Source organism: Sus scrofa, chromosome 8 (genome assembly GCF_054392235.1).
Source record: "Sus scrofa isolate SSC_HxYL_T2T_F1_AM1 chromosome 8, Sscrofa_HxYL_maternal_Yorkshire_Landrace_v2.0, whole genome shotgun sequence".
In the NCBI taxonomy this organism is placed as follows: Eukaryota; Metazoa; Chordata; class Mammalia; order Artiodactyla; family Suidae; genus Sus; species Sus scrofa.
In genome coordinates this window covers 36,144,261-36,156,888 of record NC_139390.1, presented here as the reverse complement: position 1 = coordinate 36,156,888, position 12,628 = coordinate 36,144,261, and the positions used below count along the sequence as shown (strand labels likewise).

General features: G+C 34.1%; 1 protein-coding gene across 1 annotated transcript in view; it reads left to right on the top strand.

Moving 5' to 3' along the window:
• GABRG1 (gamma-aminobutyric acid type A receptor subunit gamma1) overlaps window positions 1–12,628 on the top strand; it is a 64,059-nt gene that overhangs the window by 27,268 nt on the left and 24,163 nt on the right. Inside the window, exons 3-4 of the mRNA XM_003128952.7 lie at window positions 10–77; window positions 12,407–12,627. Coding sequence (XP_003129000.4) covers window positions 10–77; window positions 12,407–12,627 — 289 coding nt within the window. The remainder of the gene's footprint in view (window positions 1–9; window positions 78–12,406; window position 12,628) is intronic.

The window sequence follows — 12,628 nt, the reverse complement described above, 5'->3', positions numbered from 1 at the left end:
ATTTTGCAGTGAGGCCCACAGTAATTGAAACTGATGTCTATGTAAACAGCATTGGACCAGTTGATCCCATAAATATGGTGAGTAATGAATATTAAAAATATTTATCTAGCATAGTGTTCTAGAGTATATACCACAGTGATAGAATGAATACATGAATAATTTCTGATAGCTAATTCTGAATGAGTTCAGGGCAACAGATGTAATTTGTGATCTGTCAGTTGCATGTAGGCCAACTCCAAGGTATAGAGATGACTTTGCAGAAGGTAAAGTCATTTTTTTGAGATAGGGAATATAGCCATATGTGCCCTCAAATGCTAAAGACACATTCAGGAGGAACTATCTAACAATGATTTAGATTTAAGTTCAGGGGAGAAGTTAGGACTGGAAATTGATGTAAATTGGGAAGGGTGGAGGGACAAGCAGCATAAAATATAACTTAAAGCCTCAAGAAATGATCCAAGGGGGATACCCATTAAGTACACAGTTTTGAGGATCAGATGGTAGAATGAGATCAATGCATATAAAATCCAGGTCAAAGAAAGAGAAGAGCAGAAAAGGGATATACTCAGAAATATCAGTGGGTAGGAGAAGAGCCAGCGAGAAGATGATATTATATAATCTGAGGAAGAAAAAAGCATGAAGAATTAGGAACTAAATCAATTGTCAGTGTACATGAGAATCCAATGATAAATGGATTAAGTTGGGCCCACTGCTAATGGGTAGATGGTACTGGTTGTCTTAGATGAAATTCAGTGCAATGGTGAAAGTAAGAAAAGATAACTGAATCATATGTCTCTCCTCCATCCTCAAAATTGGTCTCATATCCAACTTCTTATCACAGAACCCTGAAATATGGGTTCTGCAGGAACAGACTGCAATCATGTGCTAATATCAAGGTGATGGAGAACAAATGGGAATGCAGGTTAATTTTTTCACTACTATTTTGAGAAACTTGACTTAGAAGAGAATAAGGTAAGAGCATGGTGATAGAGAGGGGAGAGAGAGTATAAGGGAAATCTGGGCAAGAGAAAGAATATGAGAAAACATCAAGAGAAGGCCATTTAGTAGGGAACATATAGTATGCATCTATACTCTGTCTCTTATACAAAAGAAATAGTTTTTATTATTATATGAAAGACATAATTAACACCTCCGATATAACCCATAGATATTACTTAAACTAGGTTGAAAATAGACCATTCCAAACTCTAAAAATCCCATTTCTGTGAGTCAGACTACTGTTCCCATTCAGTGGGCTCAATTATATGTCATGTTCATCTCCTTTGATTTGGTCACCTCTGTGAAGTCTCTGGCTATCGTAACAAAGTACCAGGGACTAGAGGGTTCAAGTAGTAGATAGTCATGTCTCAAGTTTAAATCAAGATGTTAGGAAGTTTGCTCTCTTCTTAGACCATTCTGCTTTTGGTTTGTAGATGGCTACATTCTTGTTGTGCCATCACATGGGCTTTCTTCAGGGCATATATATCTCTGTTGCTCTTTGTGTATCCAGATTTTCCCCTCTTATAATGACAGCAGTCAGATTGGATTTGGGTCCACCCTAACAACCTCATTTTAACTTAAACATCTCTTTAAAGGCCCATCTCTAAATGCTGTCACCTTCTGAGCCACTAGGAGTTTGGGCTTCGACATAGAAATTTGAGGACACCATTCAGCACATAACACCTCCAAAGATCATTCTCTAACAGTTGGATGAGTTTTCTCTCTAACTTCATTTATTCATTATTACAACACTTGATACCTAAATAACCATCACATTATACAGCTAAAATTTGTCTGTCTGTTTCTTCCTATAGTATTACAGTCATGCTGTTTTTCTCTGACTCAACATGATGTTCACATGATTGTCATGAACTTTCACAGCTGTCTGTATTGATTACTATACTCACAGCATCTTGGCCACACCATAATGGACATTTTTGTTGCCTTAAAGCAAATGAATATGAACTGGCTTTAGACAGGCTGAATTTGAAAACACTGAAAATAGGAGCTCCAGCAGAAAGGGCTGAAGTAAATATTGGTTGGGAATTAGCTGAACCTCTAAGGGATTGGAAAAACAGTCTTAAAGAGAGAAGAAAAAAAATAAACAAACAACAGACCTTGAGGAATACAAACATTTAAGGACCTGAAAGATGAAGCTAAGGTAGTAAATTAAACAGCAAAGATGGCAAGAAACTCAAGATAAAGCATGGGAAGAGAGAGTTTTCAAAAAGGGTTTCAGTGTTGATTCTACGCCAAATAAATTTGTGTAGAACCATTTGGTTTTTGTAAAGACGGAATGTTCTGTATACCTGTGTGAATTAATTTAACATTACACAAGTAAAAGAGATCATAAAGAAATGCCTTACTAAAATGTTAATTTTCTCTTTAAAAGAATCTTAAAATGCTCAGTCTCTAATTAACCAATGCTTAGATAAAATAAGCTTGTTTGTGCATGCGGAAGTCTAAATTTTCCTGTATTGTGTATTTTTTATTTGGGGATTTTCTTTTCAATTTGAATGAATTCATTAAAGAAAAAATGTGGTCATTAAAATAAAGAGAGGTAGTATTAAAGACAGAATTAATATTTCAAAAATACTTTGGTAAGAATGACTATCAAGAGGCTGCTATGATGATCTTCCTGTGTAAAAATTTCATGGTACTAAAGATTTAGTTTCCCCTTGGGGCAAATTACACACCTGTAACCTTGGATAGTGACAGTTTTTTGTTTTTTGTTTTTTGTCTTTTTGCTATTTCTTGGGCCGCTCCCGCAGCATATGGAGATTCCCAGGCTAGGGGTCCAATTGGAGCTGTAGCCACCGGCCTAACCAGAGCCACAGCAACACGGGATCCGAGCCACATCTACAATCTACACCACAGCTCACGGGCAACGCCGGATCCTTAACCCACTGAGCAAGGGCAGGGACCGAACCCGCAACCTCATGGTTCCTACTTGGATTCGTTAACCACTGCGCCACGACGGGAACTCCAGGATAGTGACAGTTTTAGGAAAAAAAAAAAACTATTTAAGTGAAGTTACTGTTAAAACTGGTGATACTAAAGCACATACAAGGAAAGAACTATGAAATATTTGACAGTATTTATTGAAACATAAGGATTGTTGTAGTAGAGACTAAGGAACAGTTTACATAAAAGACTATTTTAACTAGACAATACAGGAAAATTAAGATTCAGTTATTATAAAATGAATAAAATTGCCTTGACTATAAAAAGCAAGAAGACTTGAGGGTAATAAAGCAAGCAAGCAGGTTTTTACCCTCTTAACTACTCATACAACTTAAGTTACTGGTAAGGAACAAAATTAATATATAGGTTTAATGGATTTATTTTTTCAAATGAAACAAAATTTGGCTGTGTGAAAATGGTTGTTTCTTTTTAAGCCTGGCATCATAAAATAGTATCTATAGATAAGTATCACTTGTCTGTACATATGTGATAAAATGATATTATTCTATAATAGAATATTTTCTTTTTTTCAATCAAAATTCAAATTAATGGCTTCAATTTTGGTGCCAGTGTCACAAAATTAGATATTCAGTAATTGCATATTGAAAGAATGAATACATTAGTCAACAAATATATTGTTCTTATAATTTCTAATTTGAGGATTTAAATGTAAAGTGAATAACAGATATATAATGAAGACTGAAACAAAAGCTAATTTGGAGATGGGCTATTCAACTATGCATGCTCTAATTAAAACTATCTAAATATCAAAAAATATGCAATCAAAACTGAAGGAAAAATGTTAATAGAAGTTATTGAACTGCAATTAAAATAACCTTAATTTTTCAGGTCTTGAGATTGTATCTTTTCATGCTTTTTGGTCTTATTTGTCTTTATTTATGCAGTACTTACATTGTAACAGTTGGTGCATTGGCTACTAAGTTAGAAAATATATGGCTTCTTCCTTTAGAGAAGTATAAAACCTAGTGGGGAGGATGACTAAAAACAACAAATTAGATCCATACAGAAGAGTAAGGGCCAGGAAGAATTCTGTGTATGAACCTACATAGATTTTAAGTAGCAAATGGTGACCCTGCTCTATTTTTTTTCTAAAAACCTTTCATTAAAAGAGGATCTTTTCCTTATTATAAAAGAAATCAATTTCCAATATGGAAAAATTAGAAGCTCTAATTAGGCAAAAGAAAAAAAAATAAAATTCTAGATTATCATTATCTAGTGGTCACCACTATTCCTATCACATTAATAACTGTGCACATAGTTTTTCAAAATATTATAATATATCTATTGTTTTAAACATTGTTTCTTTCCACTTATATCATGATTGTTATTCTGCTTAATTACTTTTAAAAATGTCATTAAATATTCCATAATATTAGGGGATGTATTTGCATCAGAACCAGATAATCCATTATCTGCATTCAGATGTTTCCAATCTGTTGTGATTAAGGGTAATGTTATCAAAATTCTTTTAGCCACCCATAATTATTTCCTTGGAATACGGATACAAACACCCCTGAGGCCTCCGCTAGATCTTGGTCAGATATTGGAGATGTCTATATTGAATGATATTCAAGTAATATGCCTCCCAGTGTAGTTAAAATTTTGAGTCCTTTATGAATTAATAAATATAGAATGTTGTAAAATGGGCCTGTTTGTTCACATCAAGAAGGAGTAAAACTATTTAATATATACCAAGAGCTTTCAATGATGAACTTAAAGTTATTAGGCAACCTCTTTGATTGTTTCACTTCTTATTATAAAATTTATTTATACAAGGAGAATGTCAAATGTTAATGCTTGGCTAATAATATAAAAAACAAAAACAAATGAATATCTAAGAAAAAAGCAGTTTAGCACATGTGGTTATAATTTAACATGGCCTAAGATAACATGAGATGGATATTTCACCATTTTCAAAGACTGCATTATAAAATTCTGTAGGAGGACATTTATTAGTTGAATGTTAAAAACTAAACTTTACTTAAATACACATACATACACATAAACGCATGTTCTCATATAGTGTTTATATAGAGAGCTTGTATTTAGAGAGATGACAGCCTATACTCTTTGGTTTGAGGAATTCTATACAAATCTCACCTATGGATCGCTCTCTCTGTTTCTTTTACCTTTCTTTATTGTCAGAAGCCTAGTGTATAATGGCTACAAATGCCTTGAGGAAGGGATGGAATTTTAAGTCAAAATTTTCCAAACTTTTAGAAACTCAAACTGTATCTAAGAAAAATGTAATTTTCTCAGGGATCGCTCTGTGAGATTCGATTCAGTAATCTGGGATGGGAACCTGGAATGTGAATCTTTAAAATACTCTACTAGTAAACCAGTTTTGGCAGCCACTGGCTTAAGCCATTTCCACTATAAATTTAGTAGGGATTAGTTGGGATTAAGTGAAAATAACAAAGATACCTATGGATTGGAAGTATTTTTAAGCAAATGGGTCAATGGATGACACCATGTCCATCTTAGTCTTTCTTCCTGTTTATGTTTAGATCACTTCTTAGAAAGTTAACTTGTCACATTTTATAAAATTTTATTGATCGATAACATTCTTGGGATCACCAATCCCTAGAGCTGGGGATGATGAGGATGATAATCTGGCATAGTGACCTCATTTTTCCAGTGAGAGAGAGAGTAAAGGACTTGGTCAGCATCATATTCCAGGAACTAGAACTACGACATAATTTTCTGACCCCATCCAACCAGTGTTCTTTAGATTACATCGTAACTCCTCACTAAAACACACATTTGATGTATCAGTATTTGTTTTGTTATCTAAAAAATATAACATAGTAGCATACTGATGTGTCATAAAATTATCTGATTCCATTTTTGTGTTAAGATTTGGACTTGTAACAATGAGTAGACAACAAAATTAACTTATGTTTAAAGTTCTTTCTTTAATGTTAGTATTCAGCTGTATTTGAAAGTCATAGCTATAAAGTTATTTTGGGGCTTTGTATGTTTGTTCTAGTTCCTCTTCCCAATCATATTACCTTGAGATATCTAGTTGATGTAATTGATTGGTAATTAGACAATAGCTGTCAAAAACTCTTCCAGTTGTAAAATATCCTGTGTATTTATAGAAGGCACATTCACTTACATACAGAAAATGCACTACTTTTTTCATTATTCATGGCTTGCATTATTTTTTTCCTTAATATGCTCTACATTTTACTACCTCTTTACTATTCCCCCTTCCAACACCTATTATCTGACTCCAGTATTACCTGAATATTCACAAACCCTTTAAACTCCAGGTTAAATACAACTCTGCCATGAAGTCTTCCTTAATTTCCTATTGCTGAAAATAACCTCTATGGTTCCTATTTCTCTTTAACTCTATTTCCCCTAAGAGTTATTAACTTCAAATTTTTATCATGTATATATTCACAACAGGAAGTCTTCATTTTTATCTTTGTAAACTGAAAACAATATAGAAGTAACTCAAACACTGAAAAATATTTTAAAAAGTTAATTGATGAATGCACATAATATTATGTGCTCTTGGCAATCTAAATTTAGGGACATGAAAATAGAACCCAAAGTGCTGGTAACTGAACTCAGGATTTATGTCTACATTTGTAATATCTCTCAATGTATTGCTGGAAGACTAAAATGATAACCTCATTGCTCCCTGTTTCTTTTAACATTTGAAAAGGCAGAATAACACCAAGTTTTTTGTTTATCTTGAGTTAGTATCAAGAAGTAGATGTTTTTACAATAATCGAGCAAAGTGGGTCAGAATCCTATGAACTTTTACCACCAAAACTCTGTGTTGGGGCTTAGCTACACTTTTATTTTTTCTCTACATGTTTACAGCTTTAGTACCTGATCTAATGCTAACCATTGGCCCATCATATATTTTTGGCCATGTGAATAATTTAGGGAGAGATTAAGATGGGAAGGCTACATCAGGGTCATCCAAATTCCATGATGAAATTATGCACCTAAATTAATTACTCAGGTTTGCATTTTGTGCAAAGTTCCTTCCATTACTATATAAAGACATACACACACACACACACATACATGTAAATAATTGAATATATTCTTGAATTAACGAGGACTTTTAAATGTTAGACACAGCATATAATTGCAAAGGTAACAGGGAAGTAGGAAGAATATACTACACACACTTCCATCAATTGTAGTTTGATAGACTGATTTAGAAATCAAGACGGCTCTCTCCTTCACTTTTATTTATTAATGCTATTCTCTGAGCTAACTTGCAAAGAGACAGTTTCATAATGTACATTGGAACCCAAATGTTAAATGTATCATTTCTCATCTCGAAATGTTTATCTGAGAAGCTACTGTACTTATTGTTCTGAGTGCATGGGAGTTCCTTTTCATGTTTCTTTTGCTTATTTATTATGCAGGTAATTTTAACCTCTAAATAGGAACATAAAATACAAGGACACAGTTTGATCATTTTCTCAAAATTACACTAACATAAGTGAGCAAACAAAATTGGATTTTTCAAGTACATATAAAACGGCACAAACTTTAATAACCTTATTATCTCCATGAGGCATTTATTAAGGATTAGCAATTTAAAAGAGATTGGAAGTATTTGGCTCTGCAAAAAGTTTAGGAAGGGTGGATTATCAAGATATGTACTCTGTTTCTCTTCTTGAACCTAGATGAGGGAATTGTGAGCAGAGAAAATTTTCACATTTTCCCAAAAATCTCTGTTGGAAGAATCTGGCCCTTTGGAAATCATAACTCTTCCAACAGTGAATAGCACACTTATAAACAGGTCCTACAGAAGGTCTTGTCAGGTGCTTGCTATATCTGCTCTCCTTACTCGACAAGTTAGTTCTCAAGAGTCGTTGTTCTTTTTTGTTTTGTTTTGTTTTTTCATCTTTTCAGGGCTATACCCACAGCATATGGAGGTTCCCAGGCTAGAGGTCGAATTGGAGCTGTAGCCACTGGCCTATGCCACAGCCACAGCCACAGCCACACCAGATCCAAGCCGCATCTGTGACCTACACCACAGCTTACTGCAATGCAGTATCCTTTGTCCCACTGAGCAAGTCCAAGGATCAAACCTGTGTCCTCATGAATGCTAGTCAGATTGTTTTCCACTGAGCCACAGTGGGACCTCCTCAAGTGTCATCTATAATGCCCAGTTAGGATTACTGCATCCAAGTATACCTGCTAAGCAGCTTGATATTTCCTCTACCAACCAATGTTGGATTTTTGCCAAGGATTTTGCCATAATCCTTGTGGGTATCCTTTATCTTAAGCAGTTTCTGCTGTTTTATTTCATGCAAAAGTACAAAGTAACTCAGATATACAATGTTTTTTTTTTTAATTTTACTTAGTACAAATCAAAAGTTTTCATTTGTTTTATGTTTTCCATATGCCTATGTTGGGACTGAAATATATTTTTTTGTAATTTTTTTATTTCCCCAATACATTATTAATTTTTTTCTTGTGGTACATCATGGTGACGCAGTTACACATACATGTATACATTCTTTTTTCTCACATTATCATGTTCCATCATAAGTGACTAGACATACTTCCCAGTGCTACAAAGGAGGATCTCACTGCTAATCCATTCCAAAGGCAATAGTCTGCATCTGTTAACTCCAAGCTCCCCAACTGCCCCACTCCCTCCCCTTCTCCTTGTAACCCACAAGTCTATTCTCCAAGTCCATGATTTTCTTTTCTGTGGAAAGGTTCATTTGTGCCATATATTACATTCCAGATATGAGTGATATCATATGGTATTTGTCTTTCTCTTTTTGACTTACTTCACTCAGGATGAGAGTCTCTAATTCCATCCATGTTGCTGCAAATGGCATTATTTTGTTCTTTCTTATGGCTGAGTAGTATTCCACTGTGTATATATAACAACATCTTACTAATCCGATCATCTGTCAATGGACATTTAGGTTGTTTCGATGTCTTGGCTATTGTGAATAGTGCTGCAATGAACATGCGGGTGCATGTGGCTTTTTTCAGGAAAGTTTTGTCCACATATATGGCCAAGAGTGGCATTGCTGGGTCATATATATGGTAGTTTTATGTAGAATTTTCTAAGATACCTCCATACTGTTCTCCTTAGTGGTTGTACCAGCTCACATTCCCACCAAAAGTGCAGGAGAGTTCCTTTTTCTCTATACCTCCTGCAGCATTTGTTACTTGTGGACTTATTAATGATATCCATTCTGACTGGTGTGAGGTGGTATCTCATGGTAGTTGTGATTTGCATTTTTTCATGTGCTTGTTGGCCAGCTGTACGTCTTCCTTGGAAAAATGTCTATTCATGTCTTTTGCCCATTTTTCAATTGGGTTGTTGGCTTTTTTGCTGTTGAGTTGTAGAAGTTGTTTGTATATTTTACAGATGAAGCCCTTGTCAGTTGTATCATTTGAAACTATTTTCTCCCATTCCGTAAGTTGTGTTTTTGTTTTCTTTTTGGTTTCCTTTGCTGTGCAAAAGCTTGTCAGTTTGATTACAAGTTTGATCACTGGTTTATTTTTGCTTTTATTTCTGTTGCTTTTGGAGACTGACTTGAAAAAACATGTGTAAGGCTGATGTCAGAGAATATTTTGCGTATGTTCTCTTCCAGGAGTTGGATGGTGTCTTGTCTTACATTTAAGTCTTTAAGCCATTTTGAGTTTATTTTGGTGCATGGTGTGAGGGTGTGTCCTAGTTTCATTGATTTGCATGCAGCTGTCCAGGTTCCCAGCAATGCGTGCTGAAAAGTCTCTCTTTTCCCCATTTTATGTTCTTGCCTCCTCTGTCAAAGATTAATTGACCATAGATGTCAGGGTTTATTTCTGGGTTCTCTATCTGTTCCATTGGTCTGTCTGTCTGTTTTGGTACCAGTACCACACTGTCTTGATGACTGTGGCTTTGTAATATTGCCTGAAGTCTGGGAGAGTTATGCCTCCTGCTTGGTTTTTGTTTCTCAGGATTGCTTTGGCAGTTCTGGGTTTCTTGTGGTTCTACTTGATTTTTTGGATTGTTTGTTCTAGTTCTGCGAAAAATGTCATGGGTAATTTGATAGGGATTGCACTGAATTATAGACTGCTTTGGGTAGTAAGGTCATTTTTTACAATATTAATTTTTCCAACTCAGGAGCATGGAATATCTTTCCATTTCTTGACATCTTCTTTAATTTCCTTGATTAATGTTTTATACTTCTCGGCATATACGTCTTTCACCTCCTTGGTCAGGTATATTCCCAGGTATTGATTTTTTGGGGTGCAATTTTAAAAGATATTGTATTTTTGTATTCCTTTTCAGATATACAATGTTGATTAAATGGCAACCAAGAGTATGTGAAGAGGGGATCATGATTCAATGTTTTTGTGCACAGGATGTCACATCTTCACATCCATGAAAAACAATACATGACACACAACAGATGTTAAATATATGGGAAGATTATTGAATGATAACCAATCAATTACATTATTATATAGAAAAGTTATCCATAATAATTTATCTATATATTGATCCCTTTATACAGCATACATCCCATACTCAACTATGTAATGTTTAGGTCCTTGTTGGATTTTAAATAATTATTCATATGTATGTGGCTTTCCTAAATTGCAACAGTGTTCATCCAAAATAGATAAAGTCATGGTATCCAAAAGCATAAACTTGTAAGGAGTATTAATTAAACAATAAAAATTTCATAACAGTTTAATGTATAGAGACAATAATATCGTACTGTAATTAGGTAATGTAATAAATGTAACTACAATGGTAATCATATAACAATATGTAACACATTTTACACCTTAAACTTAGACAATGTCACATGTCAAATTTATTCAATTAAAAAAACCATCTAAATAGATAAAATGAGGTTTTCCTCTCAATTTGCTCTCTATATTCTAGTCAAGTAATTTCTAATTATAAATATCTTGCCTAGAAACTAAGATTTGATCTAGCTTCTCTATTAACAAGTTGATTCATAATATGTTTACTTATTACTCTCTCAACCATTTTTTAAAAATTATTTCACTAGTCAACACACAATTATATTTCCATTTATTCTATTAAATATTTCCCTCCAGGTAAATTGGACAAAATTTAGCATTACGTCGATTGAGCAACAAAACTCTCCCACCACAAGTAACTCATATAAAACCTCATATTTTCCAATTTACTCTTTTCTCCTCTTTTAATACCAAAGTTTATACACACATGTACATATAATCACTTTCATTTTTCAGTAGCATCGGTTACAAATTCTTATTCATTAATTTTATCAAATAAATTTTAATGCTTATAATATGGCTGGCATTATTGTCAGGATATAAAGGTAGGTTATACTTAATCACCTACTCCTAAGAATTCTCTCTTAACCATGCAGTTTCCTACTTACAGTCACTTGGTGATTAAGGACAGAGGCTTTGCTCTAATTAGGCACATATCAGGTCCTACTATGACCACCACTATATGTGGTTGTTAAGTATGTGGATTTGGGACTCAACCTGCAATGCCTCAGTTTTCATATCATGATGTGGAGAGAATTATTTTACATCTCTATGAGTAAATATTCCTCAAAAATAAATATTATAGCAGTACTTATTTCACAGGGTTGTAGTAAAGTACTTAATGACATGATACTCAAAAAACTCAACACAATACTTGGCATGTTGTAAGTGCTCAATAGGGATTCTCTTTTTGTGAGTGTGGTTGCTTTAAAACATTTGAAAATAGTGGATCTAAGTAATTGCAATAATTTTTTGGACAAAGGACAAGGAAAGGGCTTTCAGATAATTTGGTGAGTGTTTGCATTTTGATTTTGTAATTTGTGACTTTTTGTGTGACTTAAGAACTCATAAATATCACAAGTTTTAATATAACTGTTAACATTAAAAATGATTGGCCTTTAGGAGTTCCCATTGTGGAGCAGTGGAAATGAATCTGACTAGTATCCATGAGGATGCAGGTTCAATCCCTGGACTCGCCCAGTGGACAGGGGATTTAGTGTGGCCGTGAGCTATGGTGTAGGTCGCAGATGAAGCTTGGATACTGCATTGCTGTGGCTGTGGCTATGCTCGCAGCTGTGGCTAACTTGACCCCTAGCCTGGGAAGTTACATGTGCCCCTGGTGCGACCCTAAAAAAAATAAAGTTAAAAAAAAAAAAAAGATTGGCCTTTATATTATATCCTCCATATTATAAAATCTTAAATACAAAAAGCCACACTACGAAGCAGTGATTGCTAGAAATCTTGGATTTTATTTTACTTGACTCATATAAACCATGAAAAAGAAACGTTAAGATAATGATATACATTTTTTCTTCAAAAAGACTGAATTTAACTGACTTATAAAAACTTTAAGATATAAAAATTCAAACTTCTGAAGGAAACATCTAAAATAGTGGCTTTACTATCACATATCATTATTCCTCTTTTTATCTTTTAGGAATACACAATAGATATAATTTTTGCCCAAACCTGGTTTGATAGTCGTTTAAAATTCAATAGTACCATGAAAGTGCTTATGCTTAACAGTAATATGGTTGGAAAAATTTGGATTCCTGACACCTTCTTCAGAAACTCAAGAAAATCTGATGCTCATTGGATAACCACTCCTAATCGTCTTCTTCGAATTTGGAATGATGGACGAGTCCTATATACGCTAAGG